This window comes from Leucoraja erinacea, chromosome 4 (genome assembly GCF_028641065.1).
Source record: "Leucoraja erinacea ecotype New England chromosome 4, Leri_hhj_1, whole genome shotgun sequence".
Lineage (NCBI taxonomy): Eukaryota > Metazoa > Chordata > Chondrichthyes > Rajiformes > Rajidae > Leucoraja > Leucoraja erinaceus.
This window is the reverse complement of record NC_073380.1, coordinates 34,581,488-34,605,859: the sequence shown is the minus strand read 5'-3', so window position 1 is coordinate 34,605,859 and position 24,372 is coordinate 34,581,488. Positions and strand designations below refer to the sequence as shown.

General features: G+C 40.9%; 1 protein-coding gene across 4 annotated transcripts in view; it reads left to right on the top strand.

The window, feature by feature from the left end:
• The first annotated feature begins 242 nt into the window (after window positions 1–242).
• The window catches only part of LOC129696267 (clavesin-1-like), a 90,221-nt gene continuing 66,091 nt past the window's right edge, over window positions 243–24,372 (top strand). Inside the window, exons 1-2 of one of the 4 annotated variants that reach the window (XM_055634001.1) lie at window positions 243–5,041; window positions 6,456–7,057. In XM_055634001.1, coding sequence (XP_055489976.1) covers window positions 6,669–7,057 — 389 coding nt within the window. In that variant the 5' untranslated portion in view covers window positions 243–5,041; window positions 6,456–6,668. Of the gene's footprint in view, window positions 5,042–5,097; window positions 5,833–6,455; window positions 7,058–24,372 lie in introns of those variants that run through there. The other 3 variants (XM_055633997.1, XM_055634000.1, XM_055633998.1) reach the window with 3 other exon arrangements.

The window sequence follows — 24,372 nt, the reverse complement described above, 5'->3', positions numbered from 1 at the left end:
GCAGGTTGGTAAAATGTCAAGACTCAAGCAATCTGTGTGTGCCATACCTTTTCTACAAGAGATTTTATTCAGTTAATCAGTTACAGAATACTGAAGAGATCAAAAACTACCCAGCAGTTTTGCAAACATCAAAACATCAATCAATTTATCAATCATTACATTACAATATTGTCATCCATATCCGCAACGCACGACCCCCCCCCCCCCCCCCCCCCCCCCCCCCCCCCCCCCCCCCCCCCCCCCCCCCCCCCCATGGTGATGAGCATTCACGGAAGCCATGCCTTTTCTATTAGGACATTGATCCACTGAATTGTAGCTTTTGCATTTATAGTGCTATATTCCATGATTTTAGATTTAGACCTCCAAGATGATATAATGAATGGCCAATTGGATATGTAAACCCTCATTCATATTGTGTTACTCAACAGTGTTCTGGAGAAAAGCAGAATTCATATCCAGCAAACATAATTGCTGCCATCTTTGATGTTGAGCTTATCCTCCATTACTCGGTAATAGCAGACACTGAATTCCAGATGTGTGAGTGCATACTCTTAAGTAAGAACAGTCAGTAGTTTTCACTTTAAGGCTGAGAGGTTCCTCATCAAAAAGCATCCACTACAAATAAGGCTGAAGGACCAGTGAATATAATTTATGACATGTTCGTGATCTTGTTGATTTGGCCTTCCTGATCAATATTTCAAATCAGGTTTGATTATCATTAAGCACTTTGGCCAAGATAAATGTTTTACTCATTTTACCTTAATAAGGAGCTTTTATTACATATTCACAGTTTACAAAGTCATGCATTAATCAAAATTAATATCCGTGCAGCTTGCAAGCATCAACCATCAAATTAGATTATTGCTGGCCATATCCACGCGCACTCGAGCTTCCATGCTGCCCACTGTTCATAGAAGGTCTCCAAAGTCCCTGTGAATGACCCATGCTCCCTTTCCAAGGACCCATAGGCATGAACATAAGCCTGGAAGAAGAGCAGGCGGCCAACTTGGGTAGAACCCTCAAATGCCTACTGCCTGGATCCATGAATGACCATCTTGAATAGGCCCAGGATCAAATTGACAGGGAGATTGCCATATCCACCCACTCCCTCTGTATTGTGTGACCAAAGATCAGTAGCGTGGGGCTGAAATGTAACCAAAGTTTGAGGAGCAGCCCCTTTAGAGAAATGTATACCATGTGGTTTAGTGACAGGGTACTGTAGACTGCAGTCATTATTTCCTGCAACAATCTTTACCACAAGTACATCTTGCAACTTGATTTGTGGATCTCGTGCAAGGCGCTCTTCCATTTTATGTTAAATAATTCTGAATGGTTAAGAAATACTATTTCAACAAGCGGTACCAATAGTTACCTTGGATAGCCTTTGTCATATCCTACAAACATTGACTCTCATACCAGAACCACAAGCATAAGCTGCATTAAAACCTTGTTATCAATGAAAGAAAGATCGAAGCCTCAACTTTATCTCAGGGAGATCCTTAAGTACTGTACGCACCCAAAAACTACATCCATCAACACTGCCTTCAGAGAGAGTTCAAACTTTCAATTACATCAGGACCCTTTCTTGAGCGATGGAATGAAAATGTTCCACATTTTGAAAGAAGTCGCTCATGTCTCAAAGTTTGAGCATTATTCAAATGGTGAGTAAAATCCATTAGATCCTTGGATGGAATTACTAACCATACTGTATCATCATCAAAAAGTATGAAGATTCTTTCAGTGGTCTGTGCCAGCCCAAGAACTGCAAACATACCGTACAATACATCTTTGATGATGGTTGAGTCCAATGGTTTATAGTGAATGGCAATTTCTCACCTCTTTGAATCCATAGTCCAATATTGTAATGAACTTGAAGCTTAAATATCCATAATGTTCAAATTAACTACCAACATTTTCCCAGCAATCCCATAGGATCACAATTCAAAGCCCAATTTGAGATAGAAGAATTGAATTCGAAAGGATAGGCTTGAAAGGATGGGCTTCAAATCTTATAGAATGTTTCGAGGATGTAACTAGTAGAGTGGATAAGGGAGAGCTAGTGGATATGTTATATCTGGACTTTCAGAAGGCTTTCAACAAGGTCCCACATAAGAGATTAGTATGCAAACTGAAAGCACACGGTATTGGGGGTTCAGTATTGATGTGGATAGAGAACTGGCTGGCAGACAGGAAGCAATTAGTAGGAGTAAACGGGTCCTTTTCAGAATGGCAGGCAGTGACTAGTGGGGTACCGCAAGGCTCAATGCTGGCACCCCAGCTATTTACAATATATATTAATGATTTGGACAAGGGAATTGAATGCAACATCTCCAAGTTTGCAGATGACACGAAGCTGGGGGGTAGTGTTAGCTGTGAGGAGGATGCTAGGAGGCTGCAAGGTGACTTGGATAGGTTGGGTGAGTGGGAAAATGCATGGCAGATGCAGTATAATGTGGATAAATGTGAGGTTATCGACTTTGGTGGCAAGAACAGGAAAGTAGACTATTATCTGAATGGTGGCCGATTAGGAAAAGGGGAGATGAAACGAGACCTGGGTGTCATGGTACACCAGTCATTGAAAGTAGGCATGCAGGTGCAGCAGGCAGTGAAGAAAGCGAATGGTATGTTAGCATTCATAGCAAAAGGATTTGAGTATAGGAGCAGGGAGGTTCTACTGCAGTTGTGCAGGGCCTTGGTGAGGCCACACCTGGAGTATTGTGTACAGTTTTGGTCTCCTAATCTGAGGAAAGACATTCTTGCCATAGAGAGAGTACAGAGAAGGTTCACCAGACTGATTCCTGGGATAGCAGGACTTTCATATGAAGAAAGACTGGATAGACTCGGCTTGTACTCGCTAGAATTTAGAAGATTGAGGGGGAATCTTATAGAAACTTACCAAATTCTTAAGGGGTTGGACATAGTGGTGAATCTGTGGAATTCTCTGTCATAGAGGGTGGGTGAGGCCAGTTCATTGGCTATATTTAAGAGGGAATTAGATGTGGCCCTTGTGGTTAAAGGGATCAGTGGGTATGGAGAGAAGGCAGGTACAGGATACTGAGTTGGATGATCAGCCATGATCATATTGAATGGCGGTGCAGGCTCGAAGGGCCGAATGGCCTACTCCTGCACCTATTTTCTATGTTACTATAACGATTCATGTCTCCATTAACTCAAAAACTGTGGCTTATTTTGATAGAATGTACTAATAATGTTAATGATAGTGCTTATCAGCACTGTGAGGATTTACATTAGTGGTGGAAGATGGTTCAAGTTAACATGACATCTTGTGACTGTAAAAGCTGAATAATATTTGACAATGTTAATATGTTGAATTATATGAAACTATTTCCATTAGCTATGGATGGCCAAACAAAACATCTGACAGTATATATCAATGATTACACAACCACCAAAACAACTGAAAAATATTAATGGAATCATATAGAGCATAAAGATCCCATTTCACAACAAGACTGTGGGTAATTTGCATTGCTATTCTTTTAAATATATATATATTATTAGGAAATGTGCATTGAAAGGTCAGGATTTATTACCCATCCAGAACTGCCCTTGAACTGAGTGGTTTGCTGGGCTTTCTGAGTCAAACTCATCAATGGTGTTGGAGTCTCATGTAGGTCAGACCATATAAGGATGGGAGATATCCATGTAAAAGGAAATGTGTGGAGCATGTTTTTTTTTACACAGAGAGTGGTGGAGGCCTGGAATGCACAGCCAGGTGTGGCAGTGAAGGAAGATACAATAGTGACATTTAAGTGACTTTTGAATAGGCACATGGATATGCAGGTGATATGGATCACATGCAGGCAGATGAGATTAATTTATCTTGGGATCATGTTCGGCACAGACATTGTGGGCTGAAGGGCCGGTTGCTGTGCTGTACTGTTCATTGTATGTCCTCCCCTTAATGACAGTGGTGAACCAGATGGGCTTTTATGATAATCCAGTATTTTTTTTCCTAATCTTTTTTGAAACATTTGTAAAAAATCAGAATAATTATTATTGTTAAAATCCGCATTTGCTGTGTTGGGATGGGAATTCTAATCTCCAAAAATTGTTAGGCCTACACAACCAAAGAGCAGTGCTAAACTACTATCTACAACTTTGGTGACCCTATCCCTGATCAGGCTTTGCTGGCTTTACCTTGCATTAAATGTTATCACCATCATGTATCTATACACTGTAAATGGGTCAATTCTAATCATGTAATGTGTTTCTGCTGACTGGATAGCATGCAGCAAAAAGCTTTTCATTGTACCTCAGTACACGTGACAATAAACTAAACTGAACTGAACAGGATTGGCTGCTACTATAACTGCTTCAGATTCATCATACCTTTGGAATTCTACCTCCCTGCGAGTTAAAAGCCAGTGAAAGAAGTTAGAGCAATAGTCATAGACATACAGTGTGGAAACAGGCCCTTTGGCCCAACTTGCCCACATGTCCCAGCTAGTAGTCCCATCTGCCTGGTTTGGTCCATATCCCTCCAAACCTGTCCTATCCATGCACCTGTCTAACTGTTTCTTAAATGTTGTGATAGTCCCTGCCTTAACTGCCTCCTTTGGCAGCTTGTTCCATCCACCCACCACCCTTTGTGTGAAAAAGTTACCTCTCAGATTCCTATTAAATATTTTCCCCTTTACCTTAAACCCATGTCCTCTGGTAGATCCTAAGTGAAAAAATAAATAAACGTATGCTGACGTGTCGTTATACAAAATTATGTCAGGGGGATAAGGAATGGAGATTTGCTTGGAGGTTGTCCAGCAAACTGTGTCAAGTCAGAAAGTAGAGGAGAGTGGGCGCTGGGACCCGGCCGCTCCTCTCAATGCGTTGCAGACGAGTCAGTAATGACACGCCCATTGCTGGCATCATATTGAGTCCGGGGGCTTTATTCAAAACACTAAGGAGAAATCGGTTGATGGCAAATACATCATTCCGCCGTCCAGCTGAGAATACGACATTAGAGGACAGAAGGGTTTTTAAAAACACACACAAAAAAAAAGCCAAAAAAGCCCGCACCAAGGTGAGGTTTCCATTCTTCAAGCGGTGGCATTCATTGCAGCATCCCAAGTGTTTGTTTCCCCTCTCAGCAGCACTTCCCCGCATGAACAGCTCCTCCATCTGCAATTCATCCGCATGCACCTGCTCCGCTGGCCCGGGCAGCACCAGCGCTCCAGCGGCGCTCCCTGCGGTTTCTGCACACACTCCATGGTGGGCTGCAGGCTCCGACCAGCTGACGATGAAATGGGCAGCGACAAGCAGCAATGTACCGTCTAATCCGATAATTGCAATTAAAACTTTATTTTTAAATTCATTTACAGCTTTGTTCTCACCTCAGTTTTTTTTGTTGCAATCCCTGATGAATTGAATGCATGCCAGTGATATAAATGACGATACGTGCACATCTTAAAAAACGTGTTAGAAGCGGTTTGATCTCATTTGATAGCCCATTTTACATAATCCATTTCCAATGCAGCATCTCTGCTTTGGATTATCAACGCATATAATAAATTGGTGTAAATGTAAATGCAAGGACACCCACTGCAGATGGCCCTGCAGTGCTCCAGCGTATTCCCAGCTCCACGTCTGGACGCTGGCTGTGTGTTTTCCCACTGACCGACCAGACCGCGGTTGACGGGCACAGGCCGCCTTGCTTGTGGGTGGATAGGTATTCTTAGATAAAGCAGTTTCAACAAAATTGACCCCTTAGCAAACCCAGAAAAAAACATTATCCACTAATGAAACCAAAGAATATAGACCAGGATTTCTTTTTTATCCCGACCAAGGAAAAGAGGTTCTACAAAAAAACCCAATGTAAGTGTAACTATTTATTTCTATTATCTGAGTATAATTAAAAGGCACAACAAGCTGGAGTAACTCAGCTGAGTTACTACAGGTTTTTATGTCTATATCTTCGGTTTAAACCAGCATCTGCAGTTCCTTCCTACACATAACTAAAAGGCAGATCCATTTAAGGGCCATTAAATTAAAAAAAAAAAAAATCACCTTTTTGTTAATCCGCTGCATTGCATACCTTTTAACTAGTGTGCCTTTTCACAAGCTGCCTGCAGTTAGTCACTGATTTATAGCAACCGAATAAATTAAACCTGCTTTTATTTTATGGGATTGCTGGATTTTTTTTAATGACTGGAATATAAATTCCATGATTTTATCATTTGTTGAAACATCCTTAAACCAAATCACTTGCCGCACCCTGACCTTTTAAGGATGATTTTATTATGAACAGAAATTCGAAACAAAAATAATCAGAGTTCGTAGATGAGTGAATGACACCCCAATTATCAGTAAGCACTGATATTACTCTGACTCCGGTTTTAACGTCCTCTTTTCACTGAATCGCTTCGAACATGGCCCTTGTATCGTTATGTGGCAAATGAGTACAATATTTCACTCATACATGCACATGTATGTTGCAGAAAGTCCGGCCATGTGGCTTCGCTTCAGCAACGTGTTTTGTCAACAGATGGAATAGAATATTCAATAAGCAAAGGCTGCTGACGAGACCAGCGGCTACGAGAAGGGACAATGGGCACAACGCTGGTGCTGTCGGGGATGTGTGAGTACTGAAACACTTATCGCCAAAAACCCCCAACAAAATAAGAGCAAGGTCGTGGTTTTAGTTGTTAAAAATGACTCATCTGCAGCCTGGGCTCCGCGCTGAAACCATTGAGAAATCTCGGCTGGAGCTGAACGAGAACGCGGATGCCTTGCACCAGGACATCCAGCAGGTCAGAGACATGATCATCACCCGCCCGGATATCGGCTTCCTCCGCACGGACGATGCATTCATCCTGCGCTTTCTGAGAGCCAGGAAGTTTAACCACTTCGAGACCTTCAAATTGCTGGCTCAGTATTTCCAGTATCGTCAACAAAACCTGGACATGTTTAAAAACTTCAAAGCAGACGACCTCGGCATCAAACGGGCTCTGATGGATGGCTTTCCAGGAGTCCTCCAACAGACGGATCACTACGGGAGGAAGATCCTGGTGCTGTTTGCTGCCAACTGGGACCAGAGTAGGTAAATGTAAAGGTTCTACTTTTCCCCCCATTTCGTGTTTGGCCATGCACGGTGGATTAAAGTGTTTTAAGACATTCTCCTGATATTGTGCACACAGGGAAATAAACAATATGGAAACACTGTATAAGGTCATTCCCAGTAGGATGACTTTCTTAAGGATTCAGCCTCCCAAAGTTTGGTCTTGGCAATGCTTGCAAATTATAACTCCAGGATTGTAGGAGAGTAATTGGCTTTAAAATTCCCTCCTTCTTCTGAAGCACATATTTTACACAACACTTCAAATCACAAGCTAATTACAAGTGAAGAAGAATAGTGAACTAATTTTAACCCACCCATTTAGAAAGATCATCCAATTCTAACATTATAAGATTGACAATTTCATATTTTGATTGCATGCTTCTGTCAGAATTCACTGATCACCCTCTAAGGTAAATAAATCCTCTGCAACATAGATAGTTCAAAATGTTATGTTGTTCAAGTTGGGTTTCTAGGCCACAATTGTATTATTATTAATCTGTTTAAGTTAACATTCTGCATTCATAATTAGCTGTCTTTCACTGGTCATTTAGCTTTTTCATTTCATACCACTTTAGTGCTGGGGTTCAGCCCTTATAATGCTTTGCAATTCATAATGTGTTAGTAGACATTTTTGGATCCTATTTGATCAAAACAAGCTGTGGAGTGACCACAACACTATGAAGCTTGAGAGTAAGCGGACTCAACGATTTTGGGTATATTGTTTGGCAGTCATAAAACATAGATTAGTACAGCACAGGAAAAGGGGCTTTGGCCACAATGCTTGGCCCGCACTTGATGCCAAGATAAATTAATCTCATTTACCTCCACGTGGTCCATTCCCTGCATTATCGCTCCATTCAATGTGTCTGTTTAAAACCCTGTTGAACACCATCATCATCATATTGAGGAAGATCTTGCCATGTATGGATTGTGGGTTTACAGCTGATGGAGGACTGATGTGGGGAGGGGGGACGGGGGTTGTGGCGTCGTGCTTGTAGTTGTGTTGCTTGGTACCCATTGGCTACAGGACTCCCTCAATAACCACAGGATCTCTACTTCAATCAGTTAAGGAATGTCAATCCTTTTTTGTAAAGAAGGGAAGGGATGGAATATTTTTACCATCTCACTCTTCAATGGCTTTAATCAGCATTGTTATGATGCCCACACATGGTGTCCAATTTATTCCGCATCTCTGAGCTGACTCCAGTCTCCGTGTCCTCTCCCACATTGCAATTATCTGCAAAAGCAGCTAATTTCTATTGAATTTTGGAATGAACCACTTGTAGCGGCCTGGGCGAGGTCAGGAAAAGGCCAGGCCGCTACACTGACACTTTTGAAAAATATAAAAGTGGATAAGTCTCCAGGTCCTGACAGGATATTCCCTAGGGCATTGAGGGAAGTTAGTGTAGAAATTGCAGGGGCTATGACAGAAATATTTCAAATGTCATTAGAAACGGGAATAGTGCCGGAGGATTGGCGTACTGCGCATGTTGTTCCATTGTTTAAAAAGGGTTCTACGAGTAAACCTAGCAATTATAGACCTGTTAGTTTGACGTCAGTGGTGGGCAAATTAATGGAAAGGACACTTAGAGATAATATATATAAGCATCTGGATAAACAGGGTCTGATTAGGAACAGTCAACATGGATTTGTGCCTGGAAGGTCTTGTTTAACTAATCTTCTTTAATTTTTTTGAAGAGGTTACTAGGGAAATTGATGAGGGTAACGCAGTGGATGTTGTGTATATGGACTTCAGTAAGGCCTTTGACAAGGTTCCTCATGGAAAGTTGGTTAAGAAGGTACAATGGTTGAGTATTGATGGTGGAGTAGCAAGATGGATTCAACAGTGGCTGAATGGGAGATGCCAGAGAGTAATGGTGGATGGTTGTTTGTCAGGTTGGAGGCCAGTGACGAGTGGGGTGCCACAGGGATCTGTGTTAGGTCCACTGTTGTTTGTCATGTACATCAATGATCTGGATGATGGTGTGGTAAATTGGATTAGTAAGTATGCAGATGATACTAAGATAGGTGGGGTTGCGAGTAATGAAGCAGAGTTTCAAAGTCTACAGAGAGATTTATGCCAGTTGGAAGAGTGGGCTGAAAGATGGCAGATGGCGTTTAATGCTGATAAGTGTGAGGTGCTACATCTTGGCAGGACAAATCAAAATAGGATGTACATGGTAAATGGTAGCAAATTGAGGAATGTAGGTGAACAGAGGGATCTGGGAATAACTGTGCACAGTTCCCTGAAAGTGGAATCTCATGTAGATAGGGTGGTAAAGAAAGCTTTTGGTGTGCTGGCCTTTATAAATCAGAGCATTGAGTATAGAAGTTGGGATGTAATGTTAAAATTGTACAAGGCATTGGTGAGGCCAATTCTGGAGTATGGTGTACAATTTTGGTTGCCTAATTATAGGAAGGATGTCAACAAAATAGAGAGAGTACAGAGGAGATTTACTAGAATGTTGCCTGGGTTTCAGCAACTAAGTTACAGAGAAAGGTTGAACAAGTTAGGGCTTTATTCTTTGGAGCGCAGAAGGTTAAGGGGGGACTTGATAGAGGTTTTTAAAATGATGAGAGGGATAGACAGAGTTGACGTGGAAAAGATTTTCCCACTGAGAGTAGGGAAGATTCAAACAAGGGGACATGACATGAGAATTAAGGGACTGAAGTTTAGGGGTAACATGAGGGGGAACTTCTTTACTCAGAGAGTGGTAGCTGTGTGGAATGAGCTTCCAGTGAAGGTGGTGGAGGCAGGTTCGTTTTTATCATTTAAAAATAAATTGGATAGTTATATGGATGGGAAGGGAATGGAGGGTTATGGTCTGAGCGCAGGTATATGGGACTAGGGGAGATTATGTGTTCGGCACAGACTAGAAGGGTCGAGATGGCCTGTTTCCGTGCTGTAATTGTTATATGGTTATATGGTTATGGATTCAACAGTGGCTGAATGGGAGATGCTAGAGAGTAATGGCGGATGGCTGTTTGTCAGGTTGGAATCTCATGTAAATGGGGTGGCAAAGAAAGCTTTTGGTGTGCTGGCCTTTATAAATCAGAGCGTTGAGTATAGAAGTTGGAATGTAATGTTAAAATTGTACAAAGAATTGGTGAGGCCAATTCTGGAGTGTCGTGTACAATTTTGGTCGCCTAATTATAGGAAGGATGTCAACAAAATAGAGAGAGTACAGAGGAGATTTACTAGAATGTTGCCTGGGTTTCAGCAACTAAGTTACAGAGAAAGGTTGAACAAGTTAGGTCTTTACTCTTTGGAGCACAGAAGGTTAAGGGGGGGGGGGGGACTCGATAGAGGTCTTTAAAATGATGAGAGGGATAGACAGAGTTGACGTGGATAAGCTTTTCCCATTGAGAGTAGGGATGATTCAAACAAGAGGACATGACTTGAGAATTAAGGGACAGAAGTTTAGGGGTAGCATGAGGGGGAACTTCTTTACTCACAGAGTGGTAGCTGTGTGGAATGAGCTTCCAGTGAAAGTGGTGGAGGCAGGTTCGATTTTATCATTTAAAAATAAATTGGATAGTTATATGGACGGGAAAGGAATGGAGGGTTATGGTCTGAGTGCAGGTATATGGGACTAGGGGAAAATAAGTGTTCGGCACGGACTTGAAGGGCCGAGATGGGCTGTTTTCCGTGCTGTAATTGTTATATGGTTATATATGGTTAACTGGTGACCCCGACGTTCATCACACATCGTGATGGATAACAACGCCGTTGCAGTAAAACTCCCGACTTTGTGGACCGAAGAGCCTGATATCTGGTTCGAGCAGGCAGAGGCACTGTTTGCTCTGCAAGGGCTAACAGTAGACGAAACAAAATACTTTATGTGGTCAGCGCGGTTAACAAATGCTTTTTGAAGCCTGAGTGAACCACCCTGCAGGCTTTACCACAGTGCATTTGACACTTCCTCAAAGTTTTATGTTGACAATTTTTTGCTTGGATATTATTACTAATCCAAAATGTTTCATTCTGTTACAGGTAAAAATAAAACTTTATTTCATCTGTATGCCCTCTTTGAAAATGACCATTGCATTAGCCAGTTTAAAGTGACCTAGTACATTTTCTGTTATTTTTTTATTCATATTAATTAAATGTCTCTCCTTGTTCATGTGTTTGTTTTGTTAGACCACTGTTTCCATCTCATTAATTGTAATTAAACTATCATTGCTACTTAATGAAGATTAGCAATTTAATCCATGTCTAATGGATATTTTAAGGAGATAATAATTCATAATATTAATCGGGTTGTCTTCTGCATCCTTTGCTTTTTTCATTCTGATACGTTTTCTTGTTATCACACTCATTTAGTAGGTCTTATTGCTCTTCAAAGTGCACTAAACTTTAGATCCATAGATTTTATCCATATGATACACATGCTTATACTCTGAGATGAAACCTCGATACCAGATTTGAATGTGTATCCAAGTACATGTGCTGGGTTCAGGTTGGGTCAGTGGTGCATCCTGACAGAACGTTAGGGTTTGGGATAAGCCAGACCATGGAAAAGCATTACATGATCTGGATGTGGTGACATGCTTATGTGTGCTCTGTTCTTGATCCATCACAGTGTATATGCAACATAGTTAGGATTGCTTCTGCCATTTTCCAAGCTCCGTTTAGTGATACCACATGGAAACAGATCCTTCAGCCCACCAAGTCCACACTGACCATTGAACACCCATTCACTATAGTTCTATGTTATCCCACTCTCTCATCCACTCCATACATGCCAAGGACAATTTACAGAGGGTAATTAACCTACAAACCTGCACATCTTTGGAATGTGGGAGGAAACCAGAGCACCAGGAGAAAAAACATTTGGTTGCAGGGAGAACATGCAAACTCCATACACACAGCACATGAGGTCAGGATTGAACTCAGTTCTCTGATAACTGAATGTCCAATAGGATTATCATGTTCACATCTTGACTTGGGGGAGACTGTGATATTTCTGTTAGTCTTCCCCTGAAAGATTTTCTGGAAATTCAACCCTTTAAAATCTAAGTTATATTCAGAGGATCTATGTGTGTACATAAAAGCACATTAATTCACATCTCTTGCCTGGTCCTGTGAATTATCCCCAGGGAGTAAGAGAGTAACAGAGAGTTCGATTTAACTCTGTCGCTAAAGGAATCGAGGGTTATGGGGAAAAATCAGGAATGGGGTATTGATTTTAGATGACCAGCCATGATCATATTGAATGGCGGTTCTGGCTCGAAGGGCCAAATGGCCTACTCCTATTTTTCTATGTTTCTTCTAATGTTACACAATGCCAGAATCAATTCTGCAGCTATTGGTTTCATTTTAATACCCCTCACATAAGTGTAGTGTCTTTGAAAGTGTTATCAGTGAACCAATTGAAGGCAAGATCTTTGTCAGAAAATAATACCAAACAGTTTATTTTACAAAGCAAAGTTTATTAATTAAGTAAACATCATATACAATAACATATTTACTTTTTGTTTACAATCCAAGCAAACAGAACTCCTGAAAGACGCAGGATTATTTCAAAGTGCTCTCATAAAATCATGCCACTAAGTTATAACAATATTACATTCCTACGCCTACTTAAGTTGTGATTTCACAAAATACTGTATTTGGAGCACTTTCTTTGATTAGTAATATTATATTTTTATATTTTAGATTAGAAACACTCACCAGGATTTTTAATCATTAAATTATCCAGAATCTTGTGCTACTTTTGTTTTCAGTTTTGTTTACAGTTACTGGAATGAACAGAAACGAGGAAGGAAAAAATAGTTTGGTTATATTTTGCTTGCAATTTCTCAAAAAAAAATTCAAGTAATTTCATCAGTATTTCTTTAAAGTGTTATTTATACTCATTTCCTCTGAATATTGAGGATGAATTTTAAAGGAATGTTGCTCCTAGTTCAAGTTTTGCACTATTAAAACACTAAATAAAATACAATGTTGTAAATTTATGGTGGTAAGAATCTGAAATTAAATCACAAATGGAATTTATGAAAAAATCAAAACCAGGATTAATTGCAATTCAAAACAGGCCTGGTTGGAACTATACTGCAGATTAATAAAAATTTGCAAGAGTGACGGAGGATCCTTTAGAAGGATGAGTGGGGGGGAACCTCATTGAAACTTACCAAATAGTGAGAGGCTTGGACAAAGTGGACGTGGAGAGAATGTTTCCACTAGTGCGAGACTCTTCTTTTTTTCTTTTTTTCTTTTTTTTTCTCTTTTTTGTATGGCTTTGTAAATATTTGATTAGTGTATAAATGTAAATAATTTGGTGTACATATAGCTGCTGGTGTACATATGGTGTACATACAGCTGCTAAATTTGTATAAGATAATTATAAGCAGTTGAATAAGGGTGGGAATTAATAAGCTTTGGCTTCTTCCTGCTTCTTTTCGGCCACATATGATTTCATTTATTTATAGATATTGTTTATGACACTTTATAAATATTTGTTTTGTTTTTTGTATGCCGTTTCACACTTGCTTTTTATTCTTTTATTCAGTTCGAAATAAAGAATCAAATAAATAAATAAATAAATAAAATAGCCTCAGAATTAAAGGATGTTCCTTTAGTAAGATGAGGAGAAATTTATTGGTAAGAAGGTGATGAATCTGTGGAATTCTTTGCCACTGAAGGCTGTGGAGCCCAAGTTAATCGATATTTTTAAGGCAGAGATAGATAGATTCTTAATTAGTACAGGTGTCAGGGGTTATGGGGAGAAGGCAGGAGAATGGGGTTAGGAGTGAAAGATAGATCAGCAATGATTGAACGGCAGAGTAGGCTTGCTGGGCCAAAAGGCCTAGTTCTGCTCCCATAATTTGTGAACTTTTGACCCAGTATTTTGCAGTTTATGAGACATGACCTCTCGCGTACAAAACCATGCTGACTATCCCTAATCAGCCCTTGCCTGTCCAAATGCCTGTATGATCTATCCCTCAGAATCCCTCAAAATAACTTTCCAACTACAGATTTTAAGCTCACCAGCCTACAGTTCCTAACATTTTCCCTGCAGCCATTCTTGAACATTTGCCACCCCTCAGTCTTCCGGCACCTCTCCTGTATTTAAGGCTGACTCATAAATTTCAACAAGGGCTTCCACAATTTCCTCTCTGGTTTCCCACAATGTCCTCGGATACTGTCAGCATATTTTTAAAAACATCCCACTTGGCCAATGCTCATTTCCGATGTACACTGGAGTTTAGAAGGGTGAGGGGAGAGCTCATTGAAACTTACCGAATAGTGAAAGATTTGGATTGAGTGGATGTGGAGAGGATGTTTCCATTAGTGGGGGAGTCTAGGACCAGAGGCCATAGTCTTAAGATAATAGGACATACCTTTAGGAAGGAGATGAGGAATTTCTTGAATCAGAGGGTGGTGAATCTGTGGAATTCATTGCCACAGAAGGCTGTGGAGGCCAAGTCAATGGATATTTTTAAGGCAGATATTGATAGATTCTTGATTGCTATGGGTGTCAGGGGTTATGGAGAGAAGGCAAGTAAAAGGGGTTGAGAGGGAAAGAAAGATAGACCAGCCATGATTGAATGGCAGACTAGACGATGGGCAAAATAGCCTCATTCTTCTCCTACAACTGATGACATCTACCACAAAGAAGGACAAAGGTAACAATCATGTAGAATTGCAGCTGTTCAAGAACATGGATCTCCACCATCTCCAAAAGGCCAATATGAATGACAATAATATGCAAAGAGATTAGTATGCAAACTTAAAGCACACGGTATTGGGGGTTCAGTATTGATGTGGATAGAGAACTGGCTGGCAGACAGGAAGCAAAGAATAGGAGTAAACAGGTCCTTTTCAGAATGGCAGGCAGTGACTAGTGGGATACCGCAAGGCTCAGTGCTGGGACCCCAGCTATTTACAATATATATTAATGATCTGGATGAGGGAATTAAATGCAACACCTCCACGTTTGCAGATGACACGAAGCTGGGGGGCAGTGTTAGCTGTGAGGAGGATGCTAGGAGGCTGCAAGGTGACTTGCATAGGTTGGGTGAGTGGGCAAATGCATGGCAGATGCAGTATAATGTGGATAAATGTGAGGTTATCCACTTTGGTGACAAAAACGGGAAAGTAGACTATTTGAATGGTGGCCGATTAGGAAAAGGGGAGATGCAACGAGACCTGGGTGTCATGGTACACCAGTCATTGAAAGTAGGGATGCAGGTGCAGCAGGCAGTGAAGAAAGCGAATGGTATGTTAACGTCAATAGCAAACGGATTTGAGTATAAGAGCAGGGAGGTTCTACTGCAGTTGTACAGGGTCTTGGTGAGACCACACCTGGAGTATTGCGTACAGTTTTGGTCTCCTAATCTGAGGAAAGACATTCTTGCCAAAAAGGGAGTACAGAGAAGGTTCACCAGACTGATTCCTGGGATGGCAGGACTTTTATATGAAGAAAGACTGGATAGACTCGGCTTGTACTCGCTAGAATTTAGAAGATTGAGGGGGGATCTTATAGAAACTTACAAAATTCTTAAGAGGTTGGACAGGCTAGATGCGGGAAGATTATTCCCGATGTTCAAGAAGGAACTGCAGATGCTGGAAAATCGAAGGTACACAAAAATGCTGGAGAAACTCAGCTGATTATTCCCGATGTTGGGGAAGTCCAGAACTGATGAAGCCGAATTTTAGTTAAAAATATAAGAAGATATTAAATTGGCTTCTGGGCTAGCTTACAGCTTATATTTAGTGTCAAATTAGGCTTGCCTTAGGTTGCGGGTGTGTGAGATAATAAATACTATAACATTGTCTCCCAAGTGAAGGAGCTAGAGAGATATCTTTGAAAGTAAGATGCCATAAACCAAATGACCAATGTTTATGGGGGAGGAGGCAATAAAGGAAGAGAGAAATAGACAGTCACATCTTTGTAAACAAATGGCCTATGTTTATGAGGGACCAAGCGACATGAGGAAGCAGCGAAAAAGCTAGGGTGGTCTATTTGGAGTTAAAATGACCTAAAGCAAATGGCCAATGTTTTTAATATATCTTGTACCATGTAAACAAAAGGTTTGATATGATGCATTCTGTGGAAACCTTTTCCTGTACCTCTGACCATGACTAATGTCTGTGGAATGTGCTAAGGGGACAAAAAAACCCTATTTAAGGCAATGTAATTCTGTTGTTCAGAGAAGGTGGCTGAGCACAGTCAAGTGTCTGTGTTGGTCACTTGACTGGAGTTCTCCCTCCCTTACATCGGCCGATGTTAAGTAAAATTTTGAACTGGTCTACCAAACAGTTTGTGTGGTGTCTGTTTATTAAGAAGCGAACCTGGTTTAGTAGTTAAAATAAGTAGCTTTTTCAGAACAAGGGGTCATAGTTTAAGGATAAGGGGGAAGTCTTTTAGGACCGAGACGAGAAAATCATTTTTTACACAGAGTGGTGAATCTGTGGAATTCTCTGCCACAGAAGATAGTTGAGGCCAGTTCATTGGCTATATTTAATGTTGGATGTGGCCCTTGTGGCTAAATGGATCAGGGGGTATGGAGATAAGGCAGGTACAGGATACTGAGTTGGATGGTGGTGCAGGCTCGAAGGGCCGAATGGCCTAATCCTGCACTTATTTTCTATGTTTCTATGTAATAAATATTGACATTGCTAGCAATGTCCAGCTCTTGTAAATTGTTTTATAAGTTGCAGCAACAGCAAAAGTTCTCTGTGAAGACAATAACTTGAGCAAGTAAAGTAAGTGGCAAAGCCCAAAATATATCAGAAGTTAACAAGAGTGAAACGCAATCTTCCTGTGTCCGGTGAAGTTTGTCATTGGGTTCTGACTGGGTTTGCACAATGATCTATATGGTGTTGTACACAGTAGACTGATCACACTTCGGAGCCAGTGCAGCCGACCTTCTTCAGAGATCTGCAATGGCAAAGAAGGTTTTTAACAAATCAGCTGAAAATGTAGTACTAAAATGTACAGATTAGAAAATGCAAAATGCATACAAAACCACAGAAATATAAATTATACATATAAATTAGATTTAAATTTCCACCCTAGAAATAATAGTTATTAATAATAATTAATTAATATCAATAATTGTAAAGAATTGTACTGAATTGGCTCGGATAAATTCAGTTAAGGAAGGGGTGCAAACGAGAGACAAACAAATGAAAAACAAAGGAGAAAAGGAACTGCAGATGCTGGAATCTCGAGCAAAACACAAAGAGCTGGAGGAAAGTGCGGGTCAGGCAGCATCTGTGAAGGGAATGGATAGGCAATATTTTGGAGCCACAACGTCGCCTGTCCATACTGTGTAGACAAAAACGGGTAATGTTTCAGATCCATGACCTTTAATCAGAAATGCAAGTTTAAGTCAAGTCAAGTCAAGTCAAGTTTATTTGTCACATACACATACGAGATGTGTAGTGAAATGACAAGTGGCAATGCTCGCGGACTTTGTGCAAAAAGACAAACAAACAAACAACCAAACATAGGCTTCAAAATTAGGCTTCAAACAGCTTTGTTTCCCCGTTCTAAGAAACTAGAGATTATTTTCAAAGCTATCTATTAAATGCGTTTTTTTCTTTACATACATCGTCTGATCCAAACTCTGCACCACTGAAATAAACAGTTAAAGCACAAAGGAACCGAAACAAATGTTATTGAGACCCAAGAACTCCATAATCAGGCTTTAGCAGAATTGGGCACCCTCACGTCCTTTGAGAGTTTAGTTTAGAGTCACAGAGCAGAAACAGGTCCTTCAGCCCACCAGGTGATTCCCATACACTGGCACTATCCTCCACACTAAGAACAATTTGCAATCTTTACCAAAACCAATTAACCTACAAAGCTGTACGTGTGGGAGGAAACTGGAGCATCTGGGGAAAACCCATGCGGTCATAGGGAGATTATCCAACTCCATACAGACAGCACCCATAGTCAGGATCGAACCCGGGTCTCTGGCATTTTAAGGCAGCAACTCTACTGCTGCAGCTCTGCCACCTTTGCACCACCATGCCGCCCCTATATACGGAGATATGATATTCTCTATCAGTGAATAAAAGGGAACTAATACATTTAATGTATTTGGATTTGCAGAAGGTGTCAGATAGTAGGTTTTTGCACAAAAAATTAGTGCTTGGGGCTGGGGATAATATCTTGGATTGGATAACAGATTGACTGAATACACTGAAAACAGAGAGTCAGGGTAAATAAATCATTTTTGTTTTTGGAAATCAGTGACCAATGGAGTGCCATCGCGCTCGATACTGTAGCCTCAACTATGTACAATCTATATTAATAACTAGAATGAAGAAAATAAGTTTAAGAGAATTATGTGATTTTGCTTCAAAAATACATGATTTTGAAGGGATTGACAATGTGGACGCTTGGAGGAGTTTTTTCTCATAGTAATATCTGGAACTAGAGACCATTATTTCAGAAAAGATGCTGCCCATGGAAGATAGAGATGGGAGGGAAATTATTTTCCCAGTGTGTTGGAATTCCCTTTGCCAGAGAGTTAAGAAAGTGAAATCATTAAATATAGCAATGTTTTCAAGGCAGGCATTGATAGACATTTAGAACTGTAAGGAAGTCAGGTGATATGATGATAAAATAGAAAAATGGTGCCATGGCCGAGATTTAATCGTCCATGATCTTTCTGAGTGGCAGAGAAAGCTGAATGGCAATTGACCTAATCCTGATCTCATTTCTTATATTCATAGAGAAACATAAAACTGCAGATGCTGGAACCTTGAGCAAAAATAGTGATGGAAGAACTTTAAAAAAGTGTTGGCAGATTTGTGGAGGGAAATGGACAGATAACATTTAGGATTGGAACCTTCAACAGAATGATTATAGTGGGTGGGGAGAAAGCTGGAAAAGAGATGGGGGACGGGACAAAGCCTGGTAAGTGATAGGTGGATACAGGTGAGGGGCCCGGCAAGTGATAGGTGAATGCTTATGTCAAAAATTTAGGTGACATCTATTTAAATCAAAATGTATTGGCTAAGCAAAGATAATCATTAATTAGTTGTTGCACGAACATCCCTCCCTCTCTGGCGTCTATTACTTTTCAAGTAAAAAAGTAACTGATAACGTTACAAAAACAGCTTTTAAAATTTTCCCCTAATAAACTGAACCAGGCCTATTTAGGCAAGTGCCAGCAGGCAATACCTGAACAAGGGACAGTCCAGTTCAGTTTTATTTGTCATATGTAGGTTAGCACAGGGTCAACGGTACAATGAAATGTTTTTGACAAGACAACGGGTCACCTCAGCAATGATATTACAAGGATAAAATTAAGGTTAAAAAAAAAGATAAAAGTGACATTGGTAGATAAAAAATATATGGAACGATTCACGAATTTGCGTGTCATCCTTAAGGGCACAGGGCATTTGAGTCACTAAATATGAAACCATTATCATCTGACTTGTGACGGGTAAGAAATTTGAAAATGAACAACTGCATCTCATTCCATTAGCCTTACAACTCGATTAAACCAACAAATTGTGGTGCAGAAGTAGTCTCAGAGAATATGCACTTAATTAAAGTAAAGCTGGTTTAGGGTGACCTCATACTTCTAGCGGGAATCATGAGTTTGTGAGTCATCTGGGACATCAAAGGAAATCTAAAAGTCTTTATTTTGCTTCGGTCATCAAATGTGGTATTTACACCTTCACTTATATGTTTACAAATAAAATATGATTACATTTGTTTTAAAGTACTGATTTTGAAGCAACGTTCATATTGATGATTAGCAAACATTAAGTACATCGAATAGTGGGAAAGAGAAAAAAACCCTTTAGCTTTTTCACATCACTTCCATTTTAACCTTAGCCCTGAATTAATTGCTCTGATCTCGGATTGACAATTTCCTTTGAAATGCACATCAGAGTCCACGTCCTCTGTGTTCTGTGCCGGTCTGCCGATACTTTGCAATCTTTTTTTTACTCGTGATTTGCTGTTGTGCCTCCTGGCTTTCTCAGTGATGTTAAAAGCATGGATCATGTTCCCCTTACCCATCTTATTTCTCCAGAGAGAACAGCTGCTTCTCTTGCAGCTTGGTGATTAATGGTCTGGGCTGTCTTTGTTGCTGTTCTTTGTATGTTTTCCAGTGCCTCTAAATAGAAATAGCTCTTTAGCAATGCAGGAACACTGAACAAAACTCAAGTCGATTCAGGGACATTTAACAAAGTTGCAAGTAGAACAGAAATGCTGTGAGGAACTATAATAAGGATATTTTCAATGTGATATTATTACTTTTTAATTTACTGCCAAACTAGCATGATGTAAAATGGACAATTTAATGACGTATATCTACACTAAAAGATCATTACAGCTGTACCGTTTCAAAAGCGTAATGATGTTTTATGGTATGAACTAAAATTTATATATTTTCATTAATGTATTTTAAATATTTTGTGAGTAGAAATATTGTATTTTTGTTATTACAGGACAATAGGAATAAATATGTAACTTTTTGTATGAAATTACATTGCAGTAAATATTTGGTTCAAGGAACTGCACTCAGTAGTTTGGTGGTGCAGTGGTTAGCAAATTGCTTTTCAAATCTGGGATACAGGATCAAGTTCACATCGAGCTGATGAGTTGAATGCCTGTGAAGCAGAACAATGATTCCATTAAAAAAAAAAGCATTGCAGAGGCAACAGAAACAGAGAAATATAAGACGTGTAACAATCCAGTGACTAATCATGAGGGGATGTGCCAACAATGCATGGTACTTACCCCTTTTTTGTGACATTCTTTCACCTCCTGTCGTGGTTACTGATACTCAAGATTAACTCGGGTGACGTGAAGAATTCTTCAAGAAGTTCAAACCTTTATTTGCAAATTAAGGCTGGAACACTGAAAGAGCAAATCACTTGAGTTCATTCCAAACCAAGAGTTTCCCCTTCTTATGTCCCACCCCCAGAGCATTTCCATACCCAATCACTTGCAGACATTCCCTTAGCAATAACCAATCACTTGCATTTACTTTTCTCCTCCTTCCACAGTAATTTCCATTCCGTAATCCACCCTTGTTTAAACCACATGGCTTCCCCTTTTTTGGGCCCCTTATTTCTCATAGCTAGGGCTTGATACAGAGTTACAAAGGTCATATAATTACCACAACTGATTTACACTAAGTGTTAGGCTAGCTTCAAGCGGAGAACCCAAACACCTTCCTCCTCAATTTATAGAAACAAAACCCACAAAGGCGAGCACAACTATCTTGCACAAATGTCTTATCTCAACATAATCAAGCTAAATCCAAACATGCAGAGCAAAGCTAATGCAAAGGATAATAGATAAAGGATAATATTTAAGTATCTCAAGTATTACAAACACCAAGAATATAAAATATAAAGATAATATACTCCTGTATAATTCCCCCCTTTGAGACCTAATGGTCTGACAGAAAACCCCCCCACAAGCTGCACATATTGGCGTCAAATCAAACTACAACTAGCCCCCAAAATCAGGGTCCTCATATTTGTAATGTTCAGCCTCACGGTGTTCTTTCTCTGGAATCCTGGGTAACTGGGCCAAAAACCTACCACCATTAGAGTGGGGTGGGAAAAAAGACCCAGCTATCCTTACAGACTTTTGTTCAATATTCCTCTGACTTGGTTTGCGCATCTTAGCCTATCAGCGGGGTCTTCTTCTCTGGGAGACCAGATTCACCTTTTTTTCTGCTTTGCAGTGGCTCTTATTAGAGAGACTTAATACAGGGAAAACACAACATAGCACAACAATAACTACTAGCAGCACAGCTCCAATAGTCACCCCCATCTTAGTCAACCATGCTCCCCAACGGCCTAACATATTTTCTAGCCAATCAAAGAATTGATGTCCAAAACCCGCATTCTGCTTAAGCTCTTTTCTCAGATTCTTCAACTTATCCATTGCTTTAGTGAAGGACCCCTCCAGGCTGGTGTTGTTAGGTATGAAGGTGCAGCAGTGTTCCCCAAACAGGACACACACACCCCCTTTCTCTGACCTCATTTACAACAGCCTCAGATTCACTGGTGTCTTCAAAAACCTCACTTACTATCTGGTTAAAGCTCTGCTCTCCCTTTACATCTTTGTCCTCCTGTTCACTTACCTCAGGGTTATTATCGAGCCATAACTGTGGAACAGCCCTCGTGCAATAATTGAGTTGGTACCATGTGGATTGACCTTCTACCTGAACAGTGGTGGACTAGGCCCTAGCCACCATGAACGGTCCTTCCCTTCTTTGCTCATTCCACTTCCTTCGAAAGGCTCGTGCACAAACCTTGTCTCCGGGTTTAATGGGTGCTTCCTCCGGGTTCTTTTGCTTTTCCTGTGCATGAATAGACTTGTGTATCATAGTTAACTGTAGCATATACTGCTTACGTTCTAGAACTGCTCCAAACTGCTCCAAACTTGGTCCCGTAGGGACTTCTCCATTTTGGCGCCGGCATAAGTCTGCCAGTAAGCATTTTGTGTGGTGTCAAATGAGTTATTCGATTAGTTTGCATGCGCCAGCTCATCAGTGCCAATGGCAGGGCATCAATCCAATTCAACTTTGTAGTTGCACAAATCTTATTTAGCTTAGCCTTCAACGTCGCATTAATTCTTTCCACCATGCTCCGTGACTGAGGGTGGTACACACACCCAAACCTTGGGATGACGTCATTCATCATAAACTTTACTACAGTTCCTGCACCTAAATCTTTGGAAGGTACTGCCTCCACCCACCTGCTAAATCTATCGATCACTACTAGAATGTACCTTTTCCCTCTTACTGTCTTTATCATATCCACACAGTCGATCACCAGGTGCCTAAATGGCCTTTCGGGCACAGGTATGTGACCTATAGGTGTTGTTATTCCCTTTCTAACATTGTTTTGAGCACATAACTCGCACTGTGACAAAATATGGCCTATAAATAGGGTGACCAAAACCCATTCTTTTTTACTTATTACATCCCCCCTTGCACAATGGTCTAACCCATGCACTTCTGAAATAAGAAAGGTCAGCCATGGTGTGGGTGCTACCAACAATCCTTCTTCATTGGTCCACATGCCCTCCAAGTTATGCTTAGCTCCCCTTTGTATCCACATTGTTTGCTCTGCTAAGGCTGCCTTACCTTGCATTTCAATTATGTCCTCCTCTGTGGGTTCCAGATTCAAGCTTACCTGAGGTGCTTACCTGAGGTTCCTAATCTGAGGAAAGACATTCTTGCTATAGAGGGAGTACAGAGAATGTTCACCAGACTGATTCCTGGGATCGCAGGACTTTCATATGAAGAAAGACTGGATAGACATGCTAGAATTTAGAAGATTCAGGGGGGATCTTATAGAAACTTATAAAATTCTTAAGGGGTTGGACAGGCTAGATGCAGGAAGATTATTCCCGATGTTGGGGAAGTCCAGAACAAGGGGTCACAGTTTAAGGATAAGAGGGAAGTCTTTTAGGACCGAGATGAGAAAATCATTTTTTACACAGAGAGTGGTGAATCTGTGGAATTCTCTTCCACAGAAGGTAGTTGAGGCCAGTTCATTGACTATATTTAAGAGGGAGTTAGATGTGGCCCTTGTGGCTAAAGGGACCAGGAGGTATGGAGAGAAGGCAGGTATGGGATACTGAGTTGGATGATCAGCCATGATCATATTGAATGGCTGTGCAGGCTCGAAGGGCCGAATGGCCTACTCCTACACCTATTTTCTATGTTTCTATGTTTCTATGCAATAACAGCTGATCGGCATCCAGGCGCTGTTCTGGCTGCTTCGTAATCAGAATCAGATTTTATTCGCCAAGTATGTTTTACAACATATGAGGAATTTCACTGGCCAGGTCAGTCATACAATTAAAACAGATCACTCAAAACACATTTTAACATGACCATCCACCACAGTGACTCCTACACATTCCTCACTGTGATGGTGTGGCGAAATAAAGTTCAAGTCCTTTCCCTTAGTTCTTCCTCAGTCGTGGGCCTCGAGCCCCCATTGACAGGATGATCTTGACTCCCGTAGCCGGCGGCACTCGGGCCCACCGCGTCGAGGCGATCAGCTCCTGCATCGAGGGGATGTCAGCTCCCTCGTGCTGGACAATCGAACCTCGCGTCGAGGCTTGTGAACCTTCTGCAGCTTTGGAGCTCCCGACTAGCCTCACCCGAGACTGCGAGCCCTTGTTGGCAAGTCCATGGTCGTCGCGGTGGGAGCGATCCCAGGCAAGGGATCAGCTCCGATGATAAGTCCGCGCCCCACGGTGGGGCTCTAAACAGTCCGAGGATGCTTCCAGCTCCATCGATCGAAGGCCGCTGATCCCGGAGAATGTGATCCAAAAAATTATCACATC